We start from the raw sequence: 18429 nt of genomic DNA on the forward strand, positions 1-18429 counted from the left end.
TGTTTATGGTAATTAAATTGATCACAAATTATTAGAGTCTTAACTTAAACCTCAAAAGATAATTTCATAAGTTATCTGTTAGTTTTACTTCAGTTTTAAGTCTTTGCACAATGGCATTGTTCCATGGATATTTTGGAGAAAAGCAAGGTACCTGTAATATAACAGTTATACAAGTTAACTTGCTCTATTCCATAACTAACACTAAAAACACATTCTAGATGCTGTTTTCCTGCAGAATTTATTTGCTGTTGTAAAGTAGGTGTGTATATATATATATAATTTCTAAGGGATGGTTGTGTAAACTGTTTGGTACACAGAAATCCTCCAGCCAGAATTTATCATGCCAGCTCAGGCTTAGTTCTCTGGGTCCAATCAAGCTGTCATATAGCCCGCTGTGTGCTTTGCAGTTTGGAGAAGACGTGATGTGCAGAGGGTGGGATGGGAGGTCAAGAGAGGCTCAACAGTGAATTCTTGCCTCATGCCATGGCTGGAAAGTTGTTTCATAAAAAGCGAAAGCCCAATTGCACTGGAAATATCAGCCTTGCTGTATGAGCCCTTGAATCACCCAGGGTGCTGTACTGTTGCTCACTGCAGATGGGAGTTCTATTAATATTTCTGGAAAAATATATTAAACACGCCCCAAAAAAAGCATTCAGAGGATGCCTTTGCCCTTTCATTTTAAATGTAACTGCTGTTCTCGCTGCCCTAAACGCCTGATAATTTCCGACCCTTTTAACGTGATGATAAATGTGCAATAGTAGGTTAGAAGGCTAACCAAATAAAAACTAAAATGTCATTGTGTGTTTTGCGTGCGTGCGTGTGTGTGTGTGTCTTATTGATGGGAGCTGCTGTTTGTGAGCTGCATTATGGTCTCATTAAATTTGTACACCTTGTTGGGGCGACAAATGACAATGTGCTTGATAACATAATTAATTAGGCCCACACAGGGGAGTTACAAACAGTTCCTCCGCTCTTGTTTTCATCCAGTTTTATATTCCTTAAACAGTCATCTAAACGCTGCTGTAGTATTCGCTTTGTATCTGTTTTTATGAGTGTTATTGTTTCTCTAAATCGCCCATGTCCATTTCTTTTGTCTGACCTGTTTATTTCCTCTTATTGCTTCTCATTCTTCTATTCATCTACCTTACCTCACTTTTCTATTATATCTCTCTGTATCTCTTCTTTTAATTCATGTTGCCTTGGTTTTTCATCCTTACTGCGTCTGTTTACCTCATTTTTCCCTCTTTATCTCATCCTTTCTCTGCTGTAGATCAGTCTGGTTCAGCAGGTTCAGGTCAACCTTTGATCAATGCCATTAGGACGGACTCGGCTCTTATTGGAGGTACTGTTTTTTTAAACATACTTCACTATACCGTCAACCCTTTTCACCTTGTTTTGCTGCGTTTTGCTGTTGAACTTTTCTTGAACTACGTGAGACTCAATATTTCAGCGATAAGGGGTTTTCGGCAAAGGTGATATGATGAGCAAAATATTTCATTTGAACTAAATTACATCCCCGCCTCCTCTCTCCAGAATGATTCAAAATGAAGACTGATTCCAAAGTGTTCCAATAAAGTTGTAGCGAGACAAAAGTGAGAGAGTCAAGTGGTTTAAACATGTTAGGGCAGCTGAACTAACCAAACCTCTGCTGAAACTTTCACACTGTTATCTTCAAAAGTTTTAAAACCAAAGTAGTAAAGCGCAAAATTGATTTCTGTTTTTGAATTCCAATTAGATGAAACTTTCTCTGAATGAAGAAATGTGTCAAACAGAGGAGTCCAGCTGAGTACAAATGTGTGAAATTCTCTTCAGTGTGTGCTGAAGTTAGATTAGAACAACCAGACTGCAGGGCAAGAAAGCTGACTTACCCAGGAGAGATGGGCAGACAATGTACTGTGAGCACTGTGAGAGATTTACAAGTGAATTACAATGTGGATTCTACTCAGTTCATTGTCTAACCAAATTATAGGACTGCAGGTATTAGCTGTTTTACTGCAGGGCATAAAATTATTTCCAGCTTTCTTATAATGTCTGTGCTTTATGTTTTTTTGATGAGTGATTTCCAAAGGCTAAGCGTGTTACTGTTATTGGCAAACTTACAGTCAGATAAGAAAAGTAAGACTTTAATAAATAAAAATGTTAGTGTTTACCTTTTAAAGGGCTTCTTGTGTTATATCTTTGTCCCCGAGATGAGATATCCACTCTGTGTCAACAAACCCAACAGCAGCTGCTCAGCACTAACTATTTTTACCTTCTTTAATTAACATTTCTTTTAATAAACAGCACTGCGAGCAGGTTTTGAGCCACTTCAAATAGGTGCAGGGATTTATTGAAACGTGCAAACATACAAGGACTTGCAGGGTATAAGGAAGAAATAGAGTCATACCAATATTTGGTTTGACCACCTTTTACTCTCAAACACAACCTGATCTCTGTTAAGCAAGCTTTCTTGTGATTTCTATAGTTCTCCAGGTTTGTAGTTTGTAGTGCTTTTAAACTCTATTGTGTATTATTAAGTCCACTCCATTGATACAAATACAAAGTTTAAGTGTGGGCTACATAACATAAAAGACCTGCGCAAACCTGAATGCCTGGATATGTCTGCCCTGCAGGTGTCATCGCTGTTGTGATCTTTGTGGTTGTGACTGGACTGGCGATAACGGCCAGATTCCTCTACCGGAGAAAAGAGACCTATCGAAACCAGCAAGTGAAGGAAGTCCGGCAGGAAAACAGCCAGGATTTTCCTTTTAGCAACCAGGCTGATTCCCAGAGCGTTCCCAGTGAAAACCCAAAGGAGTATATCATTTAACAAGAATCCTGAATGCCTGATGAGATGGTGGTTTTTGGAGGGGTGCAGACCGGACTGTCCGTCGTCCCTCAGCACTTCAGACTGCACACTGAGCCACAACGCAGCGGCTCCACGCAATAGAGAACGTAAAAAAGGAACAGTTTTGTCTTTTACTGTATATTATGTATATAGTGAATCAAACAGACTACAGTGCTGGACCTAAAAAGTGTTGACAAACTTGTTTCCACTACTATAAATATTTAAAAAAAAATGTATATGTTGGAAATTATGTCTACAGCAGTCTCTAGCTATCGTCACTCTGTCATATTCAAAGGTTGCAGGTATTTTGTGTTTTTTATGGGTTGATTTAACTTTATTTCTTTATTCCTGTGAATCAGGGTGTTTGCAGTTATTTGGCTGATGGTACATTTTTATGAGGGTGATGAATGTTGTTTGCTTAACGGGAAGTGGAAAAGTCTGTCCCTTAATCAGGCCCTCAGGAAGACTACTTCTGTAAGTGCTGGCATTTGTTCATTTGTAATGCCTTTTTATTATGCGGGAAGCTTTGGGAGAATAACAATTTCGAGGTTCTGGAGCCTTGAAGACGTCTTTAAAGGAAACCTGTGCGAGCTTGTACAATTGTACTTTGTCAGAGGAATTTAGCTAACAGACATCTATGAACTGCTTTTGTCAGCATTTCAATTATACATTTTATTGAGTGAAATCTTTCCAGCCATGTTGTGCTAGAACAGATTTTTTGGTCCTTTTTAAGTGACATCTTAAAGTCAACAGTCTTGCTCACTCATGAATAAGCACATATTGCATTTGTACTGTTGGTATGCTGCAGTTGTGGAGATAAGAGATTTTTATACAGTAGGGACTCATTTTCTCCTTTCTTTCCTTTTCAGTCTCTTTTCTCTTCTGAGCACACCACAACATTAAACTTTTTCTTGTAGTTTCCTGGCTTTTTATATATTTTTTCTTTTATTGAAGTTTCCTCCCTGCTGCATGTTGCCTGCAGGGAGCATCCTCTCCCAACGCTCTAAATGTCTGTGAATGGGGAAGTTTTTAATGCTGGCGGTAACAGTGTGGCTGTCTGTCACCTCATTCACTGCACACAGAGACGGTTAATGTGTTTCTGAAATGCTAATCTGCTCTGATCTGACAGGTGGATTGTGATTTGATGGAAAGCAGAGACAGAGGAGAATAATAAGACTGAAAGATAATCTGAGAGACTGTGTCAAGCAAACATGGTTATAATGAAAACACCACCAAGCAGAGAGGCCCAACAGCAGCTGTTTATCAACACACGCACACACGCCACCATCTCTCTGAGAGACCCCAATGCACAGATGGGATTTTAATGACAAAAGTTGCTAAATCTTCAAAGTGCATAATTCATCTCTTTCTTTGCGTTGTTGTCTGTCCCATTCTTGATTCCAGAGAGTTCATTCTCTGGTGAAGAAGCACTGACTGTCCTCGCAGCAGAAGTTACTGCAGTGCAGCACTCGATTACTTAGGCTCAACAGGTAACTTTGACATCCAGACGAGCGTGCAGACTGAACTGTGCTGGATGACACGCTGCATATGTATAAAGCAAATAAGACGTTTCTCAAGACCCAGAGAAGAACATTTTCAAAAGTTTCCTCTGCAAACACAGCATAACATTGGCACCAGTCACTAATGTGGGATTTGTGAAGTGATTTGTGGAAACCGTGTGCAAACTGTCACTGTGAGCATCTCTGGTTTTGTCAAACTATTTTAACACAACAGAACAAGAATACAACCATGTTACATTTGAGGCTGATCATTTTCTACTGTATTATGTAGAATTTTGTTAATTTGTCATTTAAAGGATGAAGACCTGGTCACACGAGAATTTAAGGAAGCCACTGTTTTTCGGGAAATTGGGTTATTATATTTAGTTCTGTCAGCGTTAATCTCCTTAAAATGACGTTAACGCCATAACTGGACAACGTCAATGCATTAATGAGCTAACCTTGCTAACGCGTTGATGCTGTGCAGCCCCACGCACGGGGCAATACATCCCACTTCCTGTTGTATATTTTCTGTTGTCATCAAGTGGACGTATTAAAGAGAACTGGATGCTGTATTAAAACATGTGGCTCTTTCATTCAGGTTCTAAATAAAGCATGGGCTAGTTATCCTGTATGCTCTGCATGCTCGCCAAATTTAAGCCCCCTGAATATAGGAATATTATCTGTGACACTCTAGAGAGCATGCATACCCGAGACTCCCACATGCCACTCCTACTGACTTCCACTTGGCTCCCTCACACACATTAATGGACTTTAATGAAATAATCATACCGCTACTTTCAAAGCATTACTGAACTTTTGGTCCAATACTTTGATCTGTTACTGAGCTGAATGTATCAAACTCTGACGATTAAAAAGTTAACAAATTGTCTAAAAAGAGTAAAAAAAAACGAGTTAAAAATCAGAAAGGTGCAGCAAAGCCTGTAATGTGAGCACAGCCCCAAGAACTATACATTCTTAATGCTCCACCAGCGGATGAGCTACAGCTTTTTAGTTTAATTGTGTACCGGGCTGTTTACACTGCCTGTCATTTTGTCATCATATTTGTCAGTACAGATTAACTGAGTAAAGAACTTTCCAAAATAAAATCAGGAAGTCTTATTGTCACCAGGTTTGTCCACTTACTAACTTACACGTTTTAAATACATATTTAAAATCATGTATTTTAAATTTCAAGTTCCCGATTTTATTTATTTATTTATTTATTTTTGATAATCTAAATAGAAGTGATTGATGCAACATAGCTAATAACCCACAAAACCTTCCTCTATGATCTCTGGCTCTATGTTCCCTCAGATGTGGATAAAATATGCAAATTGGCTAATAACCTAAATTAATGTGATTAAAATAAAGCAAAAAATTTGCATCAATTCACTTTTCATTGGTGCCATGTTAGATCATTACCCTAGCAGATTGGGGGGGGGGGGGGGTATTATTATTAATTTGATGAAACTTACATCATGTGACCAGGTCTGAAGTTATGCAGTTTTCTTATTGTCATCAAACTCTGTGAAGTTAAAAAAAACAACAACAAAAAAACAACAACAGGTAACTGATATTAATCGTGATATATATTTCTCTGTACTTTGATTGACGAGTCATTTTGTTACCGTGAACACAGTACACAGGTGCACCCATAGACAGGATAAAACATGGACATAGCTTCCAGGTCTGAAAAGCATTACTGAAGTGCCTTAAACCTACAGTTTTTTTAATTGTCCAGCAGGGGGCGACTCCTCTAGTTTCAATAAAACTTACAGTTGTATAGAAGTCTATGGGAAAACAGTCCCTGGCTCCCTTGCTCTGTGTGACTTCAGTAAATATTCCCCTGATGGATTTATGGTCATTCACCATAACAAATAACAACATTAAACCCATTTTGTAAATTACTGTCATCCAGAGAGTTGTGAGGGACTTATCAAAGATATGCTCAATGCACACTATTTCACAGTTGGAGCTGCCCCTCCCTCATTGCATCTGGTTTCAAATGGCTTGAAATGCTCTACTCAAGGCTTCATAACAGGACTTTACTGACCAACAGGCCACGTCAGAGTGGCTACGTCCATCCTTTATACTGTCTGTGCATAAACTGTCCTGCTATGGGAAATGCTTGCTAAAGTATTTGTGAATCTACTGCTGAACTGAGTTGCTAAAAAATAAAGTACGTATCGAAATCCCAGTAAGGTTTGCCAAAAACTACCGTGGTCTCAAGTTAGTTTTTTGGTTTTTTTCAACAGTACTGAGGCTAGAAAAAAAAGTTTGGGGAAGTGAAATTTGACCTTTTCATGGGATTTGTTGACTTTGAGATAAATATAGAGTAATGAAAGTCTTATTCTTCAGTATTATTTTTTTTCTGACTGACAGTGGTGTAGTTTCTCTCTGACAATGCACTTGTTTAACAATGAAATGTTGTCAGTGTATCTGTAGTGTTGGTGAATACAGTGATGTGAGTGTGAGTGACATGCAATAGAAATATACAGCTTTCATCCATAATTCTGGTTGTTTGGTTATCAACAAAAAAGGCCTGTTTGATGAAAATAAATAACAATGCTTTTTTTTAAAAATCCATCACGTTTTCATGCTTTACACATGAATCACAGAAGTGTTAAACGCTAACAGTAATTGTGCTTGTGAATCAATTTGTTCTTGCATTTACATATCTGAAGGGTTCTGCAGGACGATGACACGTGTCTCTGAAACAAAATGAAAGAAAATTAGTTGAGGTAAGATTCTTTACAAAAAAAATGTAAACCACTGCGATCTTTTGTTTCTTTGTTAAATGAATGTGACATACAGCAAAGACTTCCCCCTCAATAACCATAACAATTTACATACATTTACATCTTTTATGTGTGTTCCTTTTAACTGGAGTGTGGGAGGATGCTCATCCTTCAGTGCTGACATTTATGATGGCTGTTAACATCCCAGAGATGAGAGAAATATGTAAAGCCATGTGGCATCCAGGAGCAGAGGGTGACAAAGTGATTGCCTGTGAAGAGTCACTTAGCGCCTCTCTCTGTTCAAGCGCTAAGACGCCTGAGGTTATGATATGATTCAGCTGCCGCACATCAGTGGTCCCTGCTCGATTCATTTAAGTATCCGCTTACTGGTTGTGATCAGAGGCCACAAGTAAAGCTGATAACTGACATCTTCAGCATCAGCGGCGATATCAGAGACTCGCTGAAGAAAACATCAAACGGATCAAATAATCTCTACAGCCAACTAGAATTTAAACTCGTTAAAGGATTCAGTCTCATCTGTGGGCAGTGCGGTATACATCTAATGCGTCTGATTAGGATGATAAATACCAGTCTCTTCCCCTCTTCGCCAATCAGTTGACAGCAGAGGGAAAGAGACTGTCATCCTGGGTTAACATTTGAAAAAGCTTTGATGTGCTGGCTTTTTCATCTGCGATGGCGCTGTGACTCACGGGGCTTTATGTAGCTCCCTTCCTTTGGTTATTTTGGATACACACAGTGGTTAAAGCTTTGGTGCTGCCTCTGTTTTAAAGCGATGTTGTGTTAAAACTGCACCGGTTGATGCCGTACTGAGCGTTTTTCCTGAATGGTGTGCTGTGCAAGTTTGTCACAATCATACAGTATTTTTGCAAAATATACAAAGTGCAACAAATATGTTTTAATTTACCTTGGCATTATTATAGTTTTGCTTGATGTTCATTCACATGTTAGATAAAGGCACCTAAAAATTGTTCTGATTAAAAGTTATAAATTACACATTACTTTTTAAAAGTAATGCATTATTTTACTTCCTGCTTTTTATGGTATTTTTTGTGTGGAGATAAATGCTAACAATATAACAATAAACATAATTTAAGTCCACTTACCCCAATAATTATATAAGGACCCTCTATGGTATGGTTTCGCCCTCAAACAACCACATACTTGGTTAGTACAAGCTGGTCGTCAAAAGTTTCAGTGAGAGCAACTGCTTCTCAATTGGCAATTTCTATTGCCAGTTGCCTTCAGACTAAAATTTGAACCTTACCACTGCAACCATTACATTTCAAAAAGCCCATCTTTAGATTGAAGATTGAACTTTTCACAGTTTTCATGGATGTTTGTGATTTTTAGCAGATCAGCTGATATCTTCCATGCAAACTAGTGGCGACCGCTGCAGTCTGCTTGCAAACTACGCAACTGCAAGGTTTTTAATGTGGCACAATATGGCACTTCTTTGTAATCAATTTCAACTAGTGACTGCCAGTAACATCTAGCAACCACTCATCGATGGTCCAGGTGTACACATTATCCATACAGGGAGTGCAGAATTATTAGGCAAATGAGTATTTTGTCCACATCATCCTCTTCATGCATGTTGTCTTACTCCAAGCTGTATAGGCTCGAAAGCCTACTACCAATTAAGCATATTAGGTGATGTGCATCTCTGTAATGAGAAGGGGTGTGGTCTAATGACATCAACACCATATATCAGGTGTGCATAATTATTAGGCAACTTCCTTTCCTTTGGCAAAATGGGTCAAAAGAAGGACTTGACAGGCTCAGAAAAGTCAAAAATAGTGAGATATCTTGCAGAGGGATGCAGCAGTCTTAAAATTGCAAAGCTTCTGAAGCGTGATCATCGAACAATCAAGCGTTTCATTCAAAATAGTCAACAGGGTCGCAAGAAGCGTGTGGAAAAACCAAGGCGCAAAATAACTGCCCATGAACTGAGAAAAGTCAAGCGTGCAGCTGCCAAGATGCCACTTGCCACCAGTTTGGCCATATTTCAGAGCTGCAACATCACTGGAGTGCCCAAAAGCACAAGGTGTGCAATACTCAGAGACATGGCCGAGGTAAGAAAGGCTGAAAGACGACCACCACTGAACAAGACACACAAGCTGAAACATCAAGACTGGGCCAAGAAATATCTCAAGACTGATTTTTCTAAGGTTTTATGGACTGATGAAATGAGAGGGAGTCTTGATGGGCCAGATGGATGGGCCCGTGGCTGGATTGGTAAAGGGCAGAGAGCTCCAGTCCCACTCAGACGCCAGCAAGGTGGAGGTGGAGTACTGGTTTGGGCTGGTATCATCAAAGATGAGCTTGTGGGGCCTTTTCGGGTTGAGGATGGAGTCAAGCTCAACTCCCAGTCCTACTGCCAGTTTCTGGAAGACACCTTCTTCAAGCAGTGGTACAGGAAGAAGTCTGCATCCTTCAAGAAAAACATGATTTTCATGCAGGACAATGCTCCATCACACGCGTCCAAGTACTCCACAGCGTGGCTGGCAAGAAAGGGTATAAAAGAAGAAAAACTAATGACATGGCCTCCTTGTTCACCTGATCTGAACCCCATTGAGAACCTGTGGTCCATCATCAAATGTGAGATTTACAAGGAGGGAAAACAGTACACCTCTCTGAACAGTGTCTGGGAGGCTGTGGTTGCTGCTGCACGCAATGTTGATGGTGAACAGATCAAAACACTGACAGAATCCATGGACGGCAGGCTTTTGAGTGTCCTTGCAAAGAAAGGTGGCTATATTGGTCGCTGATTTGTTTTTGTTTTGTTTTTGAATGTCAGAAATGTATATTTGTGAATGTGGAGATGTTATATTGGTTTCACTGGTAAAAATAAATAATTGAAATGGGTATATATTTGTTTTTTGTTAAGTTGCCTAATAATTATGCACAGTAATAGTCACCTGCACACACAGATATCCCCCTAAAATAGCTAAAACTAAAAACAAACTAAAAACTACTTCCAAAAACATTCAGCTTTGATATTAATGAGTTTTTTGGGTTCATTGAGAACATGGTTGTTGTTCAATAATAAGATTATTCCTCAAAAATACAACTTGCCTAATAATTCTGCACTCCCTGTAGTGAGGGGGTCACTGACCAGTCTCGAGGTTTGTGTGACTGAGGTTTGTGTGACTGAGGTTTCACAGAATCAAGGCAAGGTGGGACTTCCGGAGGAGCAGCGACATGTGAAGACGTGTTTTTGCGAGCTCTGCTTAGGTTGAACATTTGTTTAATTTTCCCACTCTCCTTCTCGTACTTCCCGGTGCGAACCTGTCTCAAAAGTGCCTAGTCTTTCGAATTAGTTGTGTTTTGTAGTCTAAAGCTGTTCAAAATGCCTAAATCGCTCAAGCCGAGGCCGGGGCCTGATGCCTCAGACTTGCCTGATGTGGATCCGGCCGCGGGGGTGGGGTCAGGGTCGGATCTCGGCGCAATCATGGCTGCCATAAAGCAAACGGAGCAGAATGTGCTAGCCAAGATCGACTCGTCTGTGATGGCAGCTGCAGGTGAACTACACAAGAAAATAGACAACTTAGCGAGTGATTTAAGGACAGAAATCCTGAATGTGCGCGCAGAGTTTACGAAGGCTATTGAAGAAATACAGAAAGAAAGCGCCACATTCTCGACCCGCATTGATGATCTTGAGGAGGAAGCTAATGGCCAGGCTAACCGTGTTGTAGCACTTGAAGCTAAAGTTGATACGCTATCTACTCAAGTCGCCCGGTTGGCAGACAAGACCGATGATTTGGAGTCCCGGCAGCGGCGAGATAACTGCAGACTAATTGGAGTGGAAGAGGGATTCGGAAATATTCGACCGGAGAGAGCCGTGGCTGAGTTGTTGAAGGAAGCGCTCGCCCTCGACTATACGCCGACGCTTGATCGGGCGCATAGGAGCCTGCAGCCGAGGCCAAAGGATGGAGATGCCCCGAGACCGATAATCGTCAAGTTCCACTACTTTCAGGAGAAAGTGGATGTTCTTCGAAAGGCCATGAGAGCAGGTCCCATCACCCATAATGGGAAGCGTTTCTACATCTACCCAGATTACTCGGCCGCCGTCAGAAAAAAGAGAGCAGCCTTTACCGAGGTGAGAGGATTGCTTCGCCGGTGTACGGGCGTGAAATATGGTCTCCTGTATCCAGCTACATTGAAGATCACGGCCCCAGCTGGCGAGCAGATGTCTTTCGAAGATCCGATCAAGGCAAAGCACTACGTCGAGACCAATCTGCGCCCACGGGAGACGGAGGGAGAGTGACAGTTAATTCACGGGCCATAACAGGTATCATACGCTGCGTGCTACCATTGAGGTAGTCTGCACAGGCTGTACTTTGACTGGTAAACGTCGCCACGCTACAGTTGGATGCATTTTATGTTTGGACAATGTATAGCTACAATATGTTGAGGGTTTCTGTGGACATCATGTGGCCTGGAGAATATTTTATTTAAGAATATCTTTAGTATCCTTATTGGTTTTCTCTTTTCTCTGCCACGTCAGTGTGGTTAACGTTGAGTCCCAGCTTGACACCATAACCCTAATAGTACTTTTACTTTGTTTTCTAATGTATTCTGTTTAATTAATCCCCTTTTTACCACCAGTGTCATTAATTTTATTGGATTTTACTCTTTTCTTGTGGGATTATTTTCCAATTGTGAGTGTTCGGAACCGTACCAGCCTGTAAGCGGATGGGTGCCGGCATGCATGCAGCAATAATAGTGTTGAGACAAGGGTCCTATTGTATTTTGTTCTGCCTTTGCTGAGTTCATGTAAGAGTTTAAGTTAGTGTAAACGTGTTATATGCCTAGGAGAGAGAGGAGAGTTTTCAGGGCAGTCTCAGGTTTAAGGAAGACCAGCCCAGGGGTCCAGGATGGTAAGAGGTTTGTCTATGTTTATCTGTTTGCTTTTGTCAGTTTTGTTTTGGGTTTATTTGTGGTTTATGATTTGACTCAAACAGGCATTGAAGTACTGAGATATAGCCAACATGTAGGACCAGTTTATTATCGATTGTGGCACTATGATTCTGGATAATGTAAATAATCAACAAGAAGCGGTTTCATTCATTAGCTGGAACGTCAAAGGGCTGAATAATTTGGTTAAAAGGAGCAAAGTATTTAGTCATTTGAAATCATTCAAACCTGATGTAATGTTTCTACAGGAGACACACTTAAATATTAACTCCCAAAAAAGACTAAGTTGTAAGTGGATTGGACAAATATATCATTCACGTTTTAATTATAAAGCCAGGGGAACAGCAATTTTAATTAGGAAGGGGGTTCCATTTGAACACTCTGAAGTAATATCAGATCCTAATGGCAGATATATTGTTGTAGTGGGCAAGCTGTTTAATACACCATTAATATTGGCTAATATTTATGGACCTAACTGGGACAATGCACAATTCTTTCTTAATTTTTTTTCGACTCTCCCAGACCTTAACTCCTACAAACTAATTCTAGGTGGAGACTTTAATTGTGTCCTTCATCCCCAGTTGGACCGATCAAGCGTAAGGTCGAGCAACAATCTCTCGTCAGCTGCAGTGACTATTAATTCCCTCCTTCGTTCTTACGGCTTATCAGACCCTTGGCGTATAAAAAATCCAACTACGAAGCAATTTTCCTTTTTCTCCCCTGTTCATCATAGTTACTCCAGGATTGATTACTTTATTGTCGATAACCAGCTACTTCCCTTAATTTCCAGCACCAAATATCACAGTATAGTGTTATCAGATCATAGCCCTGTGCAGATGGGTCTAGTTTTTCCAGGCAATGTAGCGCCCCAACGAACATGGCGGCTAGACCCCCAATTACTTTTATGTGAACACTTTAGAACATTTCTCAACAATCAGATTGACTTCTTTTTGGAAATTAATGACACTCAGGATGTGTCAAGGGGAGTTTTGTGGGAGTCTATGAAAGCCTATATTAGGGGCCAAGTTATTTCTTATGTGGCACATAGAGACAAGGAGCGTTCTAAACAACTTAAAGAACTGGCTGACAAAATTGCAGATATTGATAGGCGCTATGCTCTTTCACCTACGCCAGATCTCTTTAAGGAGAAACTACTGTTGCAAACTGAATTTAACACGCTTATGACATGGAGAGCCGAAAAAAATATTTTTAAATCCAGACAGGTATACTATGAGCATGGAGATAAAGCGGGGAGGCTCCTTGCACTTCAGCTCAAACAGCAGTCAGCTGAACAAGTGATTTCAGGAATTGAAATAGGTGCTGACTCGATATCCCGCAACCCCCGAGTCATTAATGACCAGTTTAAACAATTCTATTCTACCCTATATCAATCAGAGGTGGGTAGTAACTCACTTGAGATCTACTCGTTTCTTGATTCGCTGGATCTTCCCAAGCTTTCTCCAGATGCTCAGTCGTCTTTAGAACGGCCATTGTCGATTGAGGAGATAGCGAGTGCTATCAAGTTGTCTCAGACTGGAAGGGCGCCAGGTCCGGACGGTTTCCCCATAGAGTTTTACAAGGAATTTTCTTCAAAACTCACACCCATCCTAAAATCAGTCTATGATGAATCTTTTGCTACTGGAAATCTGCCGCAGACGCTTACCCAGGCCACGATTTCAGTCTTACTAAAGAAAGATAAGGATCCTGTACAGTGTAGTTCATACAGGCCAATAAGTCTTCTGTGCTGTGACTATAAGATTTTAACCAAAACTCTTGCACAACGGTTAGACCCTATTATTTCCACCGTTATCAATGAGGACCAAACAGGCTTCATTCCTGGACGGCAGTCATTTTTTAATGTGAGAAGACTATTTAATGTGATATTTTCCCCCCATTCAACAATACATCCGGAAGTTATTCTGAGCCTTGACGCTGAAAAGGCGTTTGATAGAATCGAATGGTCCTATCTTTTCGCAGTTTTAGAAAAATTCGGCATGGGGCCTACTTTTTGTAGGTGGATCAAAGTCCTATATTCAACACCTATGGCTGCAGTCAGGACAAATGGTCTGATTTCGGAATATTTTTCGCTCTACAGGGGAACGAGGCAGGGTTGCTGCCTGTCGCCCTTCCTGTTTGACATTGCAATCGAACCACTGGCAATTGCTATCAGATCTGATGGGAGGATTAAAGGTATATCCAGGGGTGAAATAAACCATAAAACTTTGCTTTATGCTGATGATCTCCTTTTGCAGATATCAGACCCAATTGAGAGTATGCCCTACCTTCTCCACTGGCTACAAGAGTTTAGTAACATATCGGGGTATAAAATTAATTTGTCAAAATCTTTATTGTTTCCATTAAATAATCTGGCAAAACAGATCACTTATGAAAATTTGCCTTTTAAAATTGAAAATGACAAATTTACATATCTGGGAATAGAAATAGCTGGCTCAATTAAGGCTATTTTCCAGTATAACTACAGGTCTATCTTAGATCGTACCAAAACTGATCTGGATAGGTGGTCAAAAATTCCATTCTCACTGGCAGGACGGATAAATGCAGTGAAGATGACTGTAATGCCCAGGTTTCTTTATTTATTCCAAATGATTCCCATTTTTCTCCCCAAATCCTATTTTGCTCAGCTGGATCGCTTTATCTCTTTGTTCATATGGAACAAAAAGCCTGCACGTATAAGGAAAGCAAGCCTGGAGAGAGCTAAATCTGATGGTGGTTTGGGTCTACCCAATTTCTTATTTTACTATTGGGCAGCTAATATTGTCAAGCTGACATATTGGATAACCATGTTTGCAGATAAGGAGGGTCCAGTCTGGACTGATATGGAACTGAGAGCTACACTCCCAGTCTCTCCGATTTCGATCTTAACTGCCCCTCTCCCACTAAATATCAAAGCACCTGAGCTGAACTCCAATTTGGTGGTTCAAAATTCGATTAAGATTTGGGGTCAATTCAGGAAACATTTTAATTTGACAAATACATGTAGCTTCTCTCCAATAATGTTTAATCATCTTTTTGCACCATCCCAAATAGATCATTCATTTGCAGCTTGGCACAGAAGTGGCTTGGTCTTCTTTCGAGATCTCTTCACTGAGGATGGCTTTGTTTCATTTAAATCTTTATGTGAAGACCATAATTTACCTAAGTCTCACTACTTCAGATACCTTCAGGCTCGGAGTTTTGCCTCTAAATTTCTCTCAGGGTACCCATCTCCACCCTCTAAAGACCTACTGTATTTAGTTCTTAATGTGAGTCAACCCACTAAAAGAGCAATATCAAAGATCTATGCATTAATTCTTGATAGCTGCCCTCATACATGGGACAAAATTAAGGCAGCATGGGAAGGGGAGGTCGGAGAAATTATACCAGAAGACACCTGGAAAAATACCATACAGCGTATACACACATCTTCTCTCTGTATTAGACATGGCTTGATTCAATTTAAGGTTGTCCACAGGTTGCACTATTCTAATGACAGACTGTCTAAATTATACCCTAATGTTGCACCAAACTGTCCTAGATGTGATTATTCTCCTGTTTCTTTGGGGCACAGGTTTTGGTCATGTCCCTCTTTGTATGGTTTCTGGTCATCAATTTTTCAATCACTGTCAGCTATATCTGGCGAAACACTGCGGCCTGACCCTTTGATAGCTATCTTCGGTGTAGCTCGTGATGAGCTAAAGCTCTCCCACCTCCATAAAAATGCAATAGCCTTTGCCTCGTTGCATGCCCGCCGTCTGATACTGTTGAACTGGAAGGCGACGAATCCTCCTTCCTATGTCCATTGGATTAGAGAGGTGATGTTGGGATTAGCTCTGGAAAAAATTAGGTATACAGTGCACGGCTTGGAGGGTAAATATGACAAAACCTGGTCACGGTTCATAACTCATATCAAAAGTCTGCCTTTTGCCTGACTTATTGTTCTTTATTTGTTGGTAATTTATGCTCTCGCTCTCTTCTCTGACTGCCGTCCCTAGTCTCCTCAATGTCCGTACTTTGACTGTTGGGATTTATTTATTTTTTTGTTACTTCTCTCATGTGCCAGAGGTCCGGATGCTGGTGCTATAATGATTGACACAGATTGGTTTGAGTTTTTTTTTGTTTGTTTGTTTTGTTTTGTTTGTTTGTTTGTTTGTTTGTTGTTGTTGTTTTGGTTTTTTTTGTATTGTGCTTTCTTATTGTGGGGATGCCACCTGGATGGGGGTGGGGGTGGGGTTCACGACTTTTGTAAGAAATGCTGAACTGTTTTGTTGAAAACTATAAATAAAGTTGTAAAAAAAAAAAAAAAAAAAAAGAATCAAGGCAAGGTAGGTTTTACTACCTTAAACTGTAAATGTAATGTGATTATTATATTTAGATACTGTAATGCATTACATCACTGTATTACAGACAAATGAAATATGAATGTAGAAAAGGTTTCACGTGTATTATTAGTATTATTATTATTATTATCTGAACTTTCAAGCTGTATTACTTATTAATATATTTAAGAAAGTGTGTGTGTCACAAAGGTAGGCAGTTCCATAGTCATTACCCACCATCAAAACAATATGAAAAAGATATTGTTTTGATGGTGGGTAATGGTGAATTGAAATCACTTCCATTTATATTAAAGCATGTGCCAATGGCTGGATGAAGTTTATAGCGTAAAGCACTTTGAGTCCAGAAAACCACCATGGAAATGCAGTCCATTTACCATTTACAGCAGTATTACAGCAGTGGTCAGTGGTCTGAGACAGAACTATATCACCCAGTGCTGCCTGTAGATGCAGAGTTACTTCACAGCACCTCCACACAGATGAATAATTTAAACTTTACTGGCATCTCTTTGCTTTTGTTTTTCTTTATTTTGTCATGAATGGGCAGGTAAGTTTGATCTATAAGTCACATCAGCAGAAAATAGAGAAACCTGAGCGAAATTAAAAAGCATGACCTTTGCTGAAATCCGGTACTGCTGTTATTATTCATGTTTTTTCCCCCATTAAAAATCTCTGGCTCTGTTTTCTCCTCCAGTTGGCCAGTTGGCCACTTTGCTGACTTAAATCCCTCAATTATTCACCTCTACTCCTCAACAGCGATGTAAACAGCAGCTTTAAAATCTGTAATTACTGTGGTATTCAGCTATATTAAAGGCTGCTTAGATGACAGAGGGGTGAGTGAGGGTTTAGCGGGACAGATCTGCATGTTGATGAGAGCTGTTGATGCATGCTTTTTGTGCGCCTGTAAACATGGTGCAATTATGTTTTAATCTTTACGTACAAGACGCTAATGCAGTAAGTATGCAGTTATGTCATCACTCACACAATAAATGAGCAGAATATGTGGCAATGCAATAGCAGAATAGTACTGTAAGCCAGTTGAATGGATGGAAATACACATTTTCATGAATAGGCCACTAATCCCGCTTTGCAATTGAAATGACTCTTTGCTCACCCTAAACCCTGCAGTTAACCCAGAGCTAACCAACTAAAATTTGTTGTGTGTCAAATCATGTTCTTTCATACTTGCAATTAAGAGTACATAATGCATGGATTTGCACATACTGTTAGGCTGAGATCAGTGTGTAAGTAGTGCAGCCGTACCCAGATTATAAACCCTGTATTTGGTGAGATTTCGCAATTTTTTAGGATGCAGGAAAAATGGAGCGCTGTTTGGGCTCTATGAAAGGCCTTTTGATAGTGTAGAGATATTGTGTGTTTCCTCATCTCAGCTGAAGACAGGGTAGAAAAAACTGAATTTCCGATTAGGGACTTGATTCCAGCTTTTCTGTATTTGTTTTTCTTCTTTTTGATATCAAGTAATGTCCTAAAATCTCATCATTATTTACTGTGAGACACACTCCGTTAAAGCATCTTGAGGCGACTCATTTGAACTTAATTAATGGTAAACCAAAGTATTTATAGGGTGGTTATAGGAAAGCTGTAGGGCCTCAACCTAGTCCCAGTCTCAATCTAACCTCAACATTAAACACATATCATCATCACTTTAAAATGCAATGACTTATGTGTAGCCAACATCTGTAGATGGATGTGGCTGATACATTTTCGAACTTGGCAACCAAGGAAGCTTGATCTTTTACAGTTGTAACAGTAAACACTGCACAATAATAATTTCACTTACTAGGGAGGAGTGGTTGGAGACTAAAATACAGCAACTGTGTGTGCTTTTGAAATGATTGCTTCAAAGTTGGGGAACGGCTCTGCAACCACTTGCAGCCACTTGCCGTCTTTAACTCAACTTCGAGGAATCAAGATAAACATAAATATATGAGGCTCACAAATAGTTACATAGTTGCTGTATGACAGCAATTTAAAATAACACAGGTGCTTGGCAACCTTGCTTTTATAGGGGAATATAACCAAAATACATCCAGCTGAACTGAGTCAGATTCATGGCAAAGTGCTGGCAG

At 40.0% G+C, this 18429-nt stretch overlaps 1 protein-coding gene across 1 annotated transcript in view; it reads left to right on the forward strand.

Annotated features, from left to right (window-relative positions):
• Window positions 1–5878, forward strand: part of LOC100700197 (contactin-associated protein-like 4) — a 143477-nt gene extending 137599 nt beyond the window's left edge. Inside the window, exons 23-24 of the mRNA XM_005476783.4 lie at window positions 1271–1342; window positions 2613–5878. Coding sequence (XP_005476840.1) covers window positions 1271–1342; window positions 2613–2809 — 269 coding nt within the window. The 3' untranslated portion in view covers window positions 2810–5878. The remainder of the gene's footprint in view (window positions 1–1270; window positions 1343–2612) is intronic.
• The last annotated feature ends 12551 nt before the right edge of the window (window positions 5879–18429 follow it).

This window comes from Oreochromis niloticus, linkage group LG18 (genome assembly GCF_001858045.2).
Source record: "Oreochromis niloticus isolate F11D_XX linkage group LG18, O_niloticus_UMD_NMBU, whole genome shotgun sequence".
Classification (NCBI taxonomy): Eukaryota; Metazoa; Chordata; class Actinopteri; order Cichliformes; family Cichlidae; genus Oreochromis; species Oreochromis niloticus.